General features: G+C 42.0%; 2 protein-coding genes across 4 annotated transcripts in view; both read right to left on the reverse strand.

Moving 5' to 3' along the window:
• LOC121453360 (synphilin-1) overlaps window positions 1-16,777 on the reverse strand; it is a 139,226-nt gene that overhangs the window by 75,611 nt on the left and 46,838 nt on the right. The gene's annotated exons all lie outside the window — the stretch shown is intronic.
• LOC121453361 lies at window positions 6,625-7,596 on the reverse strand. Its single transcript, XM_041660088.1, has one exon. The coding sequence runs from the start codon at window positions 7,594-7,596 to the stop codon at window positions 6,625-6,627; it is 972 nt and encodes a 323-aa protein (XP_041516022.1).

Genomic DNA, 16,777 nt, shown 5'->3' on the forward strand with positions numbered 1-16,777 from the left:
CTGCCAGACTCTGCCGCCTCTCAGAGAGTGCCATTAGCTGAGAAAATGCCTTGGTGCTAAAGGGTCTGTCAATGCTTTGTCACTTTCCCATGAGGTCACCTCAGCGATGGTTCCACTACTCCCATAAGCTGGGAAAGATCTCAAAAGTAGCAAAGAATCCAATGTGATAAAAGAAAAAAAATTAGGCAAGTTATTAGAAGTAGTGTGCCCTTGTTGTTTTAGGATTTGGGGAGGCATTTTCATTTGTGTATGTGTGTGACTTGCAGACAGACTCTGAAAAAGCCATTCCAAATGAAGACTTGCAAAAAATCTGGCGGGTCATGGCAGCATCAGTGGAAAAACCTTGGAGTGGCCAAGAGGATCTCTCTGAGAAACTGCACTCGTGGTAATATACACATTCTGGTGTGCTTGGCTCATAAAAGGCTCGTTGATTTGTGACTACCCTCACACAGCACATAAATTGCTCTACCCAAATTCTTTTGAAAACGTATTGCCTCACTCCATTTAGAAGGAGTTAGTATGGAGTCATTCTGAAGGGTGGAACTGCACACATTTCTTCTCTCCTGTCAAAGTCTCGATTCCTACTTTTACTCCCGTATATTATGACGGCCAGGTAATTAAAACTAAGCTGGCCCTGTCAACATCCATGAGCGGAGTTTGCCCAGCGGTGAGGTAACTTCAGTTGATTTGTGTGGCAACCCGCTTCTTCACCCTGTAATCCACTAACACTTGGGAAAAGACCACCAGTCCCCATGCCCCCCTCGCTCCCCGCCAAATTTATACTCAGATACATTTTCAAACTGCAAGCCTGCTCACAGACACCGTGTTTACTTTGTTCACTATAAGAGCTGAAAAAAAAAATATTCCAAAGGAAGACCTGGAAGGCTTGGGTGGAAATGTCCCCAGTTGGCTCCGTGGTTTGGCTGGCAAGGAAGCAACTGATTCCAAATGTGGATTCAATTTCTTTTGCACTCTTCGATTCAACAGTGGCCAGAAGCATGGCAGTTGCTGAATGCCTACTCTCGAAGCAGATGATCAAGGCAAGAAATTTCTACTAGAAAGAGACAGAGCAAGGGGGGCCAAGAGGCACATATGAGGGACAGAGGGAAAGTCTAAGCCTGTGGAACTCTCCAGGTCTTCACGTAAGGAATAGTCTGAATATACATGCTGGGTAAGACCACATGCTCTACATCAGCGTGGAACATACAGTACAAGAGGAAGCAAGCAAGCAAGCAAGCCATTTCAGACTAATGTGGTACTTGCTATGATGAATGAATGCATACGGACTGGAAGCAAGGCCCTGGAGATGGGAAAGATCTGTCTGGTGCAAAGGAGAGTTACGAAAGGATGAGAGACAGAGCTCTGGGGAGGGCAAAGCGCTCTAGAGTCTTAACTGCATGGGCAAAGACTTGCAAATAAGAACTCAGAAGGAGAATTTCCAGGAGAGGGTGGATTTTACACTGACCACAGTAGCTTTTCATTTAGAAAGAGATTTGAAGGGTGAGGACTAGCCCTGGGTGATAGACAGGAGTGGCCATGAGAGTATTTTTGAATTCTGCCTGTTTCTAGAATATCAAGTTTTCAGGCATGTTTGGAAAACTGCAGTTGAGTATTTTGATAGCAAATGAAAGACATCCATGTACTAGGGTAAGGGTGCTGCAAGGGGGAGGATACTGTGTACTGCTCAGAAATATAGGGAAAGAAAACTGGCCTCCTGAGATCTCAGACTGGCTGAGGTTTTATGTGTGTTTGTGGGACTGCATGTGAGTGTTGTATGTGTCTGGTACATGCATGTGTGTGTGCTTGTGGGTACACCCATGAATGCATGCTGTGTGCTTGTGTTTGTATACAGAGGCTAGAGGAAGACTTCAAGTGTCCTGCTCAATCACTTGCCACTTTATTCTCCTGAGACAGGGTCTCTCACTGACCTGGTAGCTAGGCAGGCAGCCAGAAAAATCTAGGGATCCTTCTATATCCATTCTCTATAGCACTGGGCTTACAGGCTTGCACTACAACGCCATCATTTTACATGGGTCCTGAGGTTCACACTGAAATAAGCTTTCTTACCCACTAAGCCATCTTCTGAGTCTATAGAGTGAGGTGGTTTTTTACATGGATTCTCTATTCACTTTGTCTTATAAAGACCCTACAGGCAAACATCTTCAGAATTTCCATTATGGAAATAAAGAAGCAAAGGTTTGGAAGGGTTATGTAATGCCTCATCGACACACAGCCAAAAATATGGATTTTAAGCCAAGTCTACCCCCCCTGTTGAGTTCTTGCCAAAATTACAAGAGTAAAGCAACCCCACATCTGTTTAAAACAGTTTCTGTTTCCAAAATCACCTTCAATATGTTTAAGTGACTTTATTTTTGATAGTTTTTTGAGGAAAGGAGACATCGTAAATTATAATTTGCATTTATGCTCTTCCAGTTTCATAGATGACAACACTCAGGACCATAATGGCCAAGGTCATGCATCATGAACTAGAGAGGAGGGCAGCTGACACAAATCATGTTCTGCCAGGTTCTTAACTGCCCCAGGCTGCCCTGAAACATGGATACACTTGGAGTCATCCTGATCAGAATCCCACGACATAGTCCCATCCCTGGACTGTATCGCTCTGAGTGTTCAGGAACCTAAAACCAAGCAAGTTATTCATCTTTCCTGTAGAGCACAAATAGAAAGCCAGACACGATCATCGCTGGCACAGAGAACTGTGTTCAATCTCCGTTGAACACACCTTACACCAAGTAGCACATAAAATGGCGTAGTCTATCATCCATTTGCTGGTTTAATAGTTTAAGCTCCATCTTTAAGAAAAGGATTTAAGGTAATCATTATTTTTACAGTGGTGTACTTAGAAAATTCACATCTCACAAAAATATGTGTTGTATTAATGATACTGAGAATCTTACCATAAATTTATGGAACCTACAGAACAAAACTCAAACTTAGGTCTAACATTAAGTTAACTATAAAAGTACACACTGGAGCCATGGGTGCATCTGCTAATCAGGTGACCTGGAAATAACTGTCTCCCATTACCAATGAATTGTTATTTTATCACATAACTAAGATTTATTGGTTTTGCAATGCATGACTATTCTATACTACATCTTGTTGAAAAGGCTATTAAAACAGTATTGTAGTAGTAGAATTTTTGATAGAGATTAAGATTTCTCTGATGAATATTTGTACATTTGTCTTTTTTTTTTTTTGCAGTTTTAAGTCCTGATTTATCAGCTTAAAATTGTTTCCAATGATCGGGGATTGATTTGTGATTTCCGAAACCGAATACTAAGATTCAGGTAACTTACAATAAAGCATTAGTGATGGAAAAGACCTCAGTTTTAATCATAGGAAAGATAAGCATATTTACATTCTTTCAGGTTTGTATTGTATCTGCATATGTAATTTAAGACGAGTATTACATTTAAAATACCTTTTGAAAGATGAAAAGAATCCATGTTCACAGCAGCTGCACTAGAGAAGATAAACATAAAAAAATACATACAGACTCAGAGAAAAGAAATGTTGTGTTCAGTTCCTGGTGTCATTTCTTTTGAAGGATACTGTATAGGTTGGGATGAACCAAAGACAAAATAAGGAAGGCAAGAGAGCTTGTGAATGAGAAACTCTTCTCTATGAAACAGAAGTAGGGAAATATCTATCTCAGATAAGAAAAACAAATGAACGTAGTGTTCTTTTCTCTTTCAAAAATTTAATGACCAGTAAGTAGGTTAGGAACATTTGACTTCCAGAACATATCTTAGAGGGAGATTCTGAGATGCCAGGTTCAGAAAGGACCTGGTGTTTAATGACATGTTGAATGGGCTAGAATGGAATCAGGTGCTTTCTATGACCAAAGCCAGCTCGGCAAGAAACTGATCAGCTAGAAGTATGGTGGCAGCCATGAAAGAAGAGATTAGGGTCCTGCGTTGGCCTCAGTAAAAGAGGCTGTGCAGTCAGAGATGAAATCAGGAAACACCTTCCAGTCTATACAAAATCTCCCCAACAGTCCTGACCCATTTTTATCCCTCTCCAATACATGCTACCTTGACAGTGTCTGCTAACTCTTCCTTATCCTCATCCATGCAGTTTAGACTCCAGCAAGAATTTGATGTGACTATATAACCTTTTAGGAGAGAGAAAAGAGAAAGGAGTGAACGAGAGCATTAAGATAAAAATAACCTGAAAGGGAGAACTATTCAGTAAGCACAAGATTCTCCGTCATAGCTGAAACTTACCAACTCCACAAGAACAAAACTATGATCTAATGAGGACAAATCTAGGAGAAAATATCTGGGAAGAAAAAAAGAGGCATTGCTAGCACTGGGAAGTTGAGCTGGGCCTTGGCCAGTCATGTTTTGCACTGGTTTTTGGACACAACTGCGGAATGATCTGGAAACTGTATCTTTAGATACTACAGGAAATGGTCCAAATCCAAGTTTCAAATTGTTTGCACACGTGAAGATTCATGCTTTCTCCCTAATTGTGCAAAATGACAATTCCTACAGTGGATTTATTTGTTTGGCCATGCCTGTTGACAATATATGGAACACAGATGGCAAACCTGATTGCTGTCCTAGAGGGAAGCAGACATGGCAGCAACACACACAGGGATCATTGGAGACGACATCTTGAGCCGGTTACTTTGGCTTTCCTCTGATCATTTGTGAGGATTAAACTTTGGAGCAACCCTAGGCTAGTGGTTCTCCAGCTGCGCCATGCATGAAGCTCACCCAGAAGGTTCACGAAGAGATTGCTGTAGCGAGCCCAGACTTTCTGATTCAACATGTCTGAGATGAGGCCCTGGCATCTGCATCCCTTACAAGTTCCAGGGTCGTCCTGTTTCTCCTGGTCCCAGAACCGCGTCTGAGAACCACCACTTAAGATCAATGGCTATTCCTAGCTCTGGCTACATCTGCTCTCAATTAAAAGATGGCGACCTCTTCCCCACATCCTCCATCGCTCCAGATGTTAACTTCATTACACAAGATCCGTGCCTGGTGCCCTCTGATTAAGCTGCCTCGGTGGACTCAAATGAGCATTTCCCATGAAGACCACCCGGAAGTCTCAGAAGGTCCTAAGTCTTTTTGTTGTTGCTGTTGTTTTTGTAATTCTCTGTGTCAAACAAGGGGCACACAACGGTGCAAAGCATTACAGAATTGTGGCTTTGGTTTACTTGAAATTTACTTTCTCTGCAAAACTTCCTAGCAACTAAGATATTGCAAGTCTCTTCTGCAAATGATATCCAGCTTTATAATTTTGACAGTCTTTTTAGAGAAAAGATCTCAGTTTCAAGAGCTCCATTCACTAGGGCAGCAGAAGAATCCCTAGGTACATTGCTATTCCAAGAAAGTGAAAAAAGATAATTAAGAATTAGATTTAAATGTACTGCTTTGTACACAAATTTATGCATAGATATTTATAATAATTATTTACTGTGACCTAAGAGCTTAAACAGCTATGAGTAACTAGCTACAAAAAAAAAAATAAAAACCTAGTCATGTAATTTTAGTTAGAATTATAATGTTTTAAAAATAAGATCCAATCTAGGAAGCAAATAATTATAAGGATTTTAATAATTTATTGTCATTTGTGAATATACCCACGTAATGACCAAAAGCAGAAAGAAATAAATTATTTATAAACTCAATGTCCTTCTTCTGAAGAAAAATACATAGTTGTATATGTTTCTATGATTAAGCAAGGAGAATGAGCTATATGCCAAGAGCAACCAAATATCTGCACATCATACACACTTGGAGAATAAGACTAAACAGATATTAATACTTTAATTCAATACTTTTTATCTAGATGTATTTTTACTAAAGACCTACGGCAGGGGCAACAAATAAAACCTGCTCTCAGCTTACATGAGATACTATGATGAAAACTGCCAACACTAAGTATCATACACCTGCCTAACGCACTTCCAAAATCTGCGAGATCTTTTAAGGAAAACACAGCTTCTTTAGGAGTATCATGAGGAATTCGCCTAGGAAGTGTTGACCTCAGTTTCAATAACGCGGTTTTTTTCTAAAATCACAGCACATTGCACAAGTAAATACTTAACACGATGCCCATGCTGAGCTCATTTACAGAATGATGACTGCTGACTTTCTTTAGAAATTCTACATTAAAAAAAAACGCAGTCGTATGCAAAATCAGCAGTTCTCAACCCGTGGGTCAAGATCCCCACAGGGGTCACATATCAGCTATCCTGCATATCAGATATTTGCATTATGATTCATGACAGTAGCAAAATTGCAGTTATGAAGTAGCAACTAAATAATTTTATGGCTGGGGGTCTACACAACACGAGGACTATCCGAAAGTGCTGCAGCCTTAGGAAGGTTGAAAATCACTGTCCTCCATGAGAAGTGTCTTGAGGGCTGTTTATCTTCAGTGTGTAAACAGCTTAGTGTTCTTGTTCCTACTTGTAAAGTCTCCCTCAGAAATTAGTTTCTAGAGCAGTCAATTTTCTAGCCATTGTTTCAAAAACTCCTGCTGAGAACAACAGTCCCCAAACTGCTGGGCTGCAGCTATGAACCCCCCCCCCCCCCCCCCCCCCGCGACAGGACCTCTGCAGAATCTCCAAGTCCACTCACTCAGCCATCAAGCATATGGAGACGGAATGGCATCTGCAGGCTGTGTTGTGGACTTTTCCTGTCTGACGCCGCAGAAGGACACCAGCTTCATTTTGTAGTTAACCAGCATAAGCAGGAAAGGACTGAGAGCGGAGAAGCCGGAGGAGAGGGCTGTGAGAACAGCTGGAATAAAGACGCACGTTGCCAAATCCTTCAAGAAGCGGACTAAGACAAAGTGAGAAACCCACAGCGGAGCGATCAGCAACATTAAAAAGATACTGAACTTGGCCCCTCGAAGGACTTCGGTTTCTGAATCATCATCTCCAATCCAGATGTCCCCATATGTCATCTTTTTCTTCTCTGAAAGGAGGAGAGCCATCCAGAGACACACAAACACTAAGATAACTAAAGGAAGAATATCCACCAAAACTAGAAATATTTGCCCATAGTACAGCTCTACCTTGTCATTTCCAAAACCAGTCAAGCAACCCAGGTACATTCTGTTAGTAGACAAGGAGCCCGTATCATTTCCAGAATTCGGGGGTTCTGGTTTTCTAGTGTATATCAACACAGGGATATACACCGCCACACCAGCCACCCAAAGTACAGAAACCCCCTTCAAGGAGTACCTCTGTGGATCCGGGTTTGCAGCCCCACTCAAAGGGTAGACAATTTGGTAAAGCTTCCGGAGGTAGAGCAACGCAAAGTGTAACATGAACCAGATGGCCAGGGATGTAGTCAGGGCTGCAGTGAAATGCAGAACTTTGCAGCCCGCGGAATCCAGCAAGATACCAGAAGAGTAAACAATCTTGAGGATGTTCACCACCAGGTTTTTAGTGAGGTGGACGAACACAAGGCTGATGATGAGAAGAAAGGAGGTCTGCAGGCCCCCAGCGATGCATTTGCTTGTGGAATAGAATAAACATGTGTTTCCTACGAGGCTCACAGAGATGAGAACGGCACAGGAGATGATCTCAAGCGCGTCTGCAGAGGGCTTCATGATCGAGGCAGAACTGTGACTGCAGCTATCTCCTCGACAACTTTGTTCCTGAGGCCTTCAGAGAAGTTCAAGAGGTCTTCACTGACACCAGCTGAGTGTTTTCTACCCCCACTAGGTTAACAAAATCCTGCCCTGGTACACAGTCATGATTCCAGCATAGTCTGTGACAGAATTCTGCTTGCTTTGGTGAGCGGCTGTTGAAAACAGAGCTGCTTCCCAAGAGGATTATGTTTTATCCTCTCCAGGGACTTTTAACAGTGACGAGAAAGGTGCAGGTATCACACTTCTCAGAAATGTATTTATAGTATCCTCACACTTAAATATGTCATTCCTTTATAGATATGAGCAGTGTCCGATAACCAAAAATAGATAAAAAAAATTGGTAATAGTCAAGGAAAGGTAGCCAGAGGTTGCATTCATCACACTTCATGCATGTAAAAAAGCCTGAAGAATGAACAAGGCAGATTTCAAAATAACAAAGTGAGAAATAAAGAATGGGGACAATAGCACGGGAAAGATTATACAAGAACACACAGTGTTTTCACGCCGCTACCATTTGTGCATCTCTGCAAAGCAGGAATGCATCGCCTGTTGCAGTGAACTCGTGGGATGCAAGGAAAGATGGGAGACCATGTTGGCGAGGAAAGCAGGGAAGGGAAATGGAAAGCAATCGAGGAAGAAGGGATTTATGCTCACAACCGAGTCCCCAAATTGTTAACAATTGGGCAGCGATTAGTGAAACGCTCTCCTAGAGCACAAGGGGTGGAGTGACTTCTCTCCTAAAGGTGATACAAAAACAGGAAGCAAGGGCAAGGACATGATACGTACATATCTACCTGGCATTCATGCACAGTTTGGATGAATTCCTGTTCCTCAGCTATGTCACAGTGATCCATTCTGGGGACTGACTTCAGTCGGGTATCATTCACCAGAGGAGATGCATTCTGAGAAACGCATTGTGTGCGCACGATACAGCAGCTGTGTGAATTGAGACAGATGTGACGGGATCCCTCCTTGAGCAAAACTGTCATGCTGTGGGGTACAGCTATACTTTACCTCTACTGAAATTGTTTGTGGGTCCTGTCATCAATCATCCTATCCTGTACTGTCCAAACATGTGCTTCTGCCCGATCAAATGGTACACTGCAGCTTATAACAGGATAAGCAGGTAGGAAGTTTGGGCCCCACAATCCATGGGAATGGGAAGGAGGCTGGGAGTTGATGCTTTCCTGTTAACTTCATTTTCCTGAACTGATTGCTAAAATAATAGAGAACTTAGTGTTTACAGCTCAAGACAGGCTTGAGCCCTTGTGTTCATTTCTTAACTGTGTTCAGCAACTTCTTGAAAGCTTACAGTTAGCTAGGATAGATATATTATATGTAATATAATAATATAAAACCTAGAAGATAACACAAATTGACTTTTTTCAAGGAAAATCTCTTTTTATCTTTTAAAGTATAACTTTGACCAAACCAGAAACTATACATTTCAGAGGTAGGAAATTGGCTGATACCTTATCTAGCTACTGATAAAGCCACCATTTGGCACCTCTCAGTCTTTTCCTCAAGAGTATGGGAAACTCCTAGTGTGCACATGAGAAGAAGGAAGCTTATAACAGGATAAGCAGGTAGGAATTTTGTGCCCCACAATCCATGGGAATGAGAAGGAGGCTGGGAGTTGATGCTTTCCTGTTAACTCCATATTCCTGAACTGATTGCTAAAATAATAGAGAACTTAGTGTTTACAGTCAACTTTCTTTCCTTAGGAACATCCGTCAGCATCAAGTACAAGCATCCACTCTGCATCTAATGATTATAACAATATAAGTAATAACTATAATGCTTATGCATTATTATAAACTATAAATTAACTTACCACCAACTTAAACAAGGTACACTGTCTTGCTTTGCAAACTTAATATGATTTAATCTTTAATATCAATCTCATTTCAGTAATGAGGGAAAACAAGACCAGAGAGCAAATTGTTCTGAGCTAGCAACTGAAATGATGGAAACCTAGTATTATGGTTTGAATATGAAGGTTCCGCTGAGCCCCTGCGCAGTGACTCCTGTGTCAAAGGCTTTGTCCCTAGACGCTGTGGCTAAGAAGAGGTAATGGGCAGAGACTGGGGAGATGGCTCATTTGCGAAAGTGCTTGCCACACAAGCATAAGGACCTGAGTTTGATCTTCAGCACCCACAGGAAGAGCCTAACATGGTGGTGCAAGCTCAGAGTCCCAGCACTGGGTCCCTGGGTCTCACTGTCCAGCCAGCTTAACCTAATCAGCAAGCTCCTGACCCCAGTGAGAGACTCTATCTACAAACAAGGGAGACGGCGCCTCAAGATGACTTGAGGTTGGCTCGGCATCTACATGTATGACCATTTGTATGTGTGTCTGCACCCCCCCCACACACACGTACACACATACACACACCCACATTCATAGACATCATCAAGAGATGCTCCACTGATGGGCTCCTAGCTGAATGGGCGTATTAGGGGTAGAGTCTTTGACTCTAAATCTGTGAAGTTAAGTAAAGCATCCTCCATGTAAGTTGTAATCTCTGTCATTTTGGTCCAGCAGCGAAAAGCTAACTAACACAGCCTGGTATGCTTGGGTCTCCCTTCTTCTCCACACATCCTGGCAACCTGGAGATCTTCCACTGACTCTTCTCTGCATCTCCATATTTATTTATGATTGTTCTATCTGACAGATACAGCTTATACATTATAAATGTACTTCTTGGGGGAGAGTCTGACTTACACAAGTCACACAGATATCTGAACGGCAGTTAGCATTTTCTCTTTCTCTTTCAGTATTACTAGGTATGAATGTTTAAACCTCTGAACCTCATAATGAACTCCATGCATTCTGTACATCAGTTTAGGATGCCTAACTTGACATTAAGAATCAAAAGTCTATAGCTAACAATCATTAGCCCCCACAGTGACAGTGTTTAAGCACAGGCATAATGATTAAGTCGACCATGCTCCAGTGAAAGGACTCATACCCAAGATTATTTCGGATAGCAAAAATGATCATAAGTAGGGAAAATGGGACACAGAGATCGATAGGAAAGGAAGCAGGGTTCATCCGGAGAACAGCTGGGGGAGGGAAGGTGAATATAATAAAGACACATATGAGATTACCAAAGAACAGATAAAATGTTGTGGGATTTTTTGTTTTTTGTTTGTTTGTTTGTTTTGTTTTTTTGGAAGATTGGTCTTGAAGATTTCAAGGTATCTGAAAAAACTCATATTGATTTTGCCAAATGGCTTAGGGATTCTCTTTCCCCATATCAACCTTTATGGAAGGTAGAAAATTCATTTTCCCAAGCCTGCTTTCTTCCTTTCCATGCTCATAGAGAATGATTCAATGTTACGGTATAAATGTTTCACCATTCAGAGATTTCCAGCAAATATTTTCATCAAATTCCATCATACTAAATTCATCGAACTAAAAATTTCCATCCAAACTTTTTCATTGTAGTTTATCTCTCTTAAGAGTAACTGTGGGTTAATTAAGATGACCTGTGTTTCAGCTGCCGACAGAATCCTCATGTACATCTGTGGCTAATTCCTTGCCCTGACTTGTCCTCATAAGAAAGCTCTCACACAGCATTGCAAGGTCCTCCAAACCCTCCCAACCTCTGCAATGACTTCTTCAAGAACAAAATGTCTGGAGAGGGCGGGCAAGATGGTCCAGTGGGTAAAGGCACATGCTGCTAAGCCTGATGACCTGAGTTCGATCCCCAGGACCCACCCAGTGGAAGGAAAAACTCACTCCAGCAAACCGTCCTTTTGACTTCCCCATGCTCACTGCAGAAGATCTCCACTGGAATATCAAAGAAGGTTGGGACTCCTCTTAACTAGAGTTTGCTGTTTGTTCATGTGATATGGGGTGGGAAGAAGTAAAATGAAACACACACACATAAATGTAATTTGTTAAATTAAAAGTATTTTAGAGAAGAGAGATCCACGTGGGAGGTATTAGTTTTAATCTGCAGTCAGAGACAATCTGACTCCTAGAAAAGCCAGGGCAACTTGCCCTAATTGGCAGAGGAGATGTCATTAAACTCTGGGCCGCTTGCTTTGGATGGTTTGGGTAGGGGACAGGAAGAGGGCAACACCGAGTTGACTGAGTTGCATTACAAGGTCCTGAGAGACCTGGATGCCACTCAACGACCTCCGAGGACCACGCCAATGGGTTTCTTTAGCAGAATGCCCCTTCTCAAGAGCGTGTTTATGTCCTGGAGCAAAAGGGTCCAGAAACAACACCACATCCTCTACCCAGGAAGGTAACTGTGGTTCCTGTAAGGGGGGGATGAAAAAAAAAATTGTCCTTTGATAACCAAATACGGGTTCTGCCAATCCACCTTCTCTGAGGTCACTTGAGAACCAAGGAATTCAAAGGTTCTCTATGGCTTCCATTTATTTTGGCATCGGATGTAACAGAAAAGGAACTAAAGGGGAATGAATTTCTATGGCCCAGGCTATGTTCCAAATCTCAAACTGCTAAAAGTTATTTAGATTTTACTTCAATCCACAATCACATGGAGTGCGGTTCAGATGCAAATGTTTTCTGTGTGGCTTAAGACCATCTAGGTTTCCTCAAAGACACTTGTGGGGTTCTAAAGATTTTTGCCTGAAAGTTGAAAAAAAAAGTCCTGGGCTCTTCACTAGAGACTGTTGTTCATTTATGTGATACTGGGGTGGGAGGGGGTAAAATACAGCACACTCTGCCTTCCTTTGGGCATTATGGCCTCACAGTGGTGCTAAGATAAGCAAACTTCAGAGGCTGAGAGAAGGGCATTTACTCCTTTAAACTGAGTATATGATATAAATAAACGTCTTCTAAGATGTCATACCTGAAACTGGATTCTAAATCTGAATCTGTACGGAGACACAGATCTACATTGATAAAAGCAGGAAGGAGTTCAAGGAAGGCGAAAGTGCTTCTGAGTGGAGCTGGGCTACTTTTAAATGATCATTCAAGAAAGAAAGATGCCGCTCCAAACTGATTCAGAATCTTTGACCTTGTCACCAGTGACTGCCTAGAGTTATTTTTATTCTCTGGAAGACTGTGATGGTGTGACTAGCTAGGGTAGGACTAAACCACCTAACCCCAAATTAGAACTGCCTGAAGAACAACTTCAGTCTGGATGGGGCTAGAGCAATTAAGTGGTAATTGCCTTTTAGATACACTAATGTCACTAATTATATTACCGGGCTAAGTGCTGGGAAAATGTGTCTAAGAGCTCCAGGCCACTCTGGTGGGAGAAGGGAGTGAAGATTTATTAAGCCTGGCAAGGATGTGGGTCCTTCACATGCGTTATCACCTATGATCCTTACAATAACCGTACGAGGTAGTAGCTTCAGTAAGGCTGAGTGACCCAATCAGTTTCACTTGGTTCAGGACTGAGTCGGATCCGTGTGGCTCCAAGAGCAGTGGGTTGGAGAGGCCCTGAGTAGGAATAGAAATTGCTGACTTCTGGATATCCTGGATTCAGTAACTGTGGGATAGAAATATGGTAGCAGGGAAAGATGAGAGAATTTGAGAAGTAGACCACGACAGAAACATCTCTAAGCATGAGGATCCCAGAAGTGGAAAGTTAGAGTCCCAGACAGGAGAGTTTTATAGGCACAATCTGGGTCAGATTCATCAGAACACAAGAAGCCCAGAGGGAAGGAGCTTCCCACTGAGGCGATTGATCTCATGAGTTCATTTTTTTCCATGGATACTCTGTATTGGGGTTGGGGGTTGGGAGCTTGGGAGGTGTGGATGGGGATTCCAGACCCCTAAGATTGCCAACTTTGGTGAACTAGGGATTAAAGTGAACGGAGTAGTTTTATATACCTGAATCTTTCGAAGCCAGTCTATCAGACTAGCAATCTATCAAAGGACTCCCCTAGACTCAAGTTCAATACTCATTTTTACTTCAGAATGTGACTCTCCCAAGATAAGTTTGGAACAGACGGCCGAGCTCAACCAGATCCCTTGTTAGTTGTATTCACCCATATCAGGCCTTAGGAAAAGAATCCCTGCCATTTCCAAACCAAGTCCCCTTCCATGGAGGAGTGGCAGCTGATGGGAGTGGCAAGATCATATGCAGAGGAGACTACCTGCATGACTGGCGTCAAGTGCAACCAAATCCGTGAGGGAAAAAAGAGCAGCCATGCTACTTAGCATCTCGGTTCAATGCTGTAAGCATAGACTCTTTCTCGCTTGGCTGAATCTATCGTCTGATGCAGAGACAGAATTAGGTATATTCAGAGTGGAATAGTTATAGACATCTTACAGAACTCCGTCTCCCAAGCTGAAGCAAGCTGGAACACATGCTGCTTCCCTATTTAACCCGTTTGTGTGTTTTTGTTATCACTGTATCATTTTAAAGGGGGCACTGCCAAGGCCACTGGGTGTGGTTCATGTGCAGTTCAGGCTCGCTGGACGTTCTGGCTCATTCCATCAAGCCCCAACTGAATTCTTGGCTCATTCCATCCTTGTTATCTAGTGAAATGTAGATTTTTTTTTCCAGCTCTCTCCTCCCTGAGTTAATCTGATTCTGAACTTGGTAACTATTATGCATTCCTTTGAGTTCCCTGGCTTGAAGCATTCCATGTCAACCGATAAGCCTTTCATTTTCCCTTCTGCCAGTCCACTCAGTACTGCAGTTGCTCTAACAAGCTCTGGGTTTAACCGTGTGGAGACACAGCTCCTTATTCTTTCCGCTTAATTCCTGTCATCAAAAGCCTCAAGACTCCTAGGTCTTCAGTGTAACCCACGTACTGAGCCACACTGACTGACAGTCTTTGTAGTGTTAGTCTCTTTGTACCTATATTGTCTCCTATTCTTGTCAGATTGCTACGCCATCACCTGTCCCTCCCAAGCATTGAATTGACAGGGACTCAATGCCCTCACCTAAGAAATAGGAACGTGGAGTACTGTAAAGATACTCTGCGGGCATCATGAAGATTAAAAGAGAGAACGCAGGCACGTCTTTACAATACTGGCTGGAACAAGGGTCCAGTGGTTGTCATTACTGTTGTCACTGTTCTCATTGGATTATAGGGTCCATCTCAATTAGATACGCAGAGTGACTCAATCATTCAGATCCGGGACGAATAGGAAATCATGACTTTCAGTGGGAGTTCAGAAAGCACACATACAATCCTCTCCTTATTCTTAAATAAGTTTAGTCCCCAAGATTGGAGCATTAACAAGATCGTGTTCATGGCCATTAATATTACTAGCTGAGGTTTCCAAATTCATTTTTTTCTTTAATTCCTTTTGTTTAGCCAGTTTTCTACATGGTTAAGTTTGATTTTGCTAATGCATGCACAAGTGATCTCTCTCCCCACCTCTCTCTGCTGTCACCAGAAACGAATGAGGTAGAGGCAGCGGATCAAATGACGCTGATGAAGGGGCAGCTCTGAAAAGCCCACAGGACAGGAAGAGAGACATTTGGAAAAAGAATCACACTGGGGACCTTTAGGACATGATACAATTCTTCCTGAGGGGAGTGGCAGTGATTCTATACAGAGAATTTTAATTGTCCAACTCCCCATAGTTTCAAGGTCACAACAAGACACAAAAGAAAGACATCACAAAATGAAAATATTCATCCCTGCCTCCAGTAGCATCTCTCTGTATCCATTATTTTTATTTGTATTCACATTTGATAGTGTATCCAGGTCAGCAGTGACAAGGAAATGAGCCTTTCCAGATGGAGTAAATCAACATCTTTGGAATCTCACGGATGCAGGAGAATTCAAGCTATTCCTTAGTATAAAACAAATAAAATGCGAGTAGTTTGAAAGTGAAAATGCCAAGCTTGCCAAAGATTCAGGGTTCACGAGGTCAGAGAAGGTGATTCTGGATAACTGAACCACAGAGCAGGCCATTTCAAAAGTATCTGGAGATTCACAGAGACATGTAAATGAAGACAATGGGATAAAGCTCCAGGGGCCAATGAGCTATAGAAGAACAAGGAGTGGACAAGCTGATGGAGCCCAAGAACATAAATGACTTTGAAGCAAAGTTGACTCTGCCACGAACCTACTGTAAAGTCAAACTAATTGCATAATATGAATGTATAATTTTGTATAGAAAACTGCCATCAAGCTGACTCCAAAGATTAGATATAAATTTTTTTAAACTCAGACCATGAAGACTTTTATAATTGCAAGGTGGTTTTTCAAGATAATTCCAGTTAGGTGTTTTGCTTATTTACTTGTTTATTTATATATTTATTTTTACTGTCATTTCGAAAACACAGCTCCGTGTTATATTGGTTTTATTTTCCCTGTAGTCTTCTGTATTACTCTCTTGGTTATCTGTTATACATATAATCATAGATTTGCTTGAGTAAATTTATAGACATTACAAAATAAAACTTAAGTGTTAAACAAATATAACTCCTCCCCCCCTCAAAAAAAGCATTCTCTTCTTTTCTCAACTACTGCTTTCAGCTAGCAAATGTCTAGAAGCTAAAGAGATGTCAGAATACTAATACATAGCAAGCAGTTACCTGCCTGGCTTCTAAACCACACAGTTCTGCATTTTGCCCCTTTTAAACATAAAAGTGGAGGCAAAATTCAACATTCTTTAACGATAAGATGAATAAATGGTGGATAAAGAATTACATTACACATGAGGAAAGAACCTAATAGGGTAATACACGTAGTCCTGGATGCTGGAGTTGGTGAAAACCAGCCGTTTTCTGCTCACTTGCTAACACAAGTTCACCCACTCGCTGATCTGGAACCAGGTGATGCGTCCTGTCAGGCAGGAGAGCCCCAGCTCCACCTGTCCGTCCGCACTCTGCTCAGCTGGGACTGTTGTGGGTATCCAAAGCACGGGCAAGAATTCTTACAGGTCTGCTTGTTTGGGGATGTTTTCAGCAGAAATATCACTAAACATTTTGGTCTCAATGAGCCAAATGTAATTCTCACATCAGAATGCCAAAAAGAGTGGAAGAGAATGGTTTGGGATACTCTGTGGAACAATGTTTTTCTACTTCTGCGTGGAAAAAACCCCTGTACCAAGTGCAGACAGCACACCTGACTGCTGAGAGGTTTTGATAAGCCAATGAATTCTTGGGGTCCTGTTTGTTCAGAACAAACTACAAGGACATCCTCTTGAGAAGTTGAAGCTATTAGTATTTGTGACTAGCCATATGCA

This window comes from Microtus oregoni, unplaced genomic scaffold, assembly GCF_018167655.1.
Source record: "Microtus oregoni isolate MIOR12 unplaced genomic scaffold, Mior012 000011F_ref0000422, whole genome shotgun sequence".
Lineage (NCBI taxonomy): Eukaryota > Metazoa > Chordata > Mammalia > Rodentia > Cricetidae > Microtus > Microtus oregoni.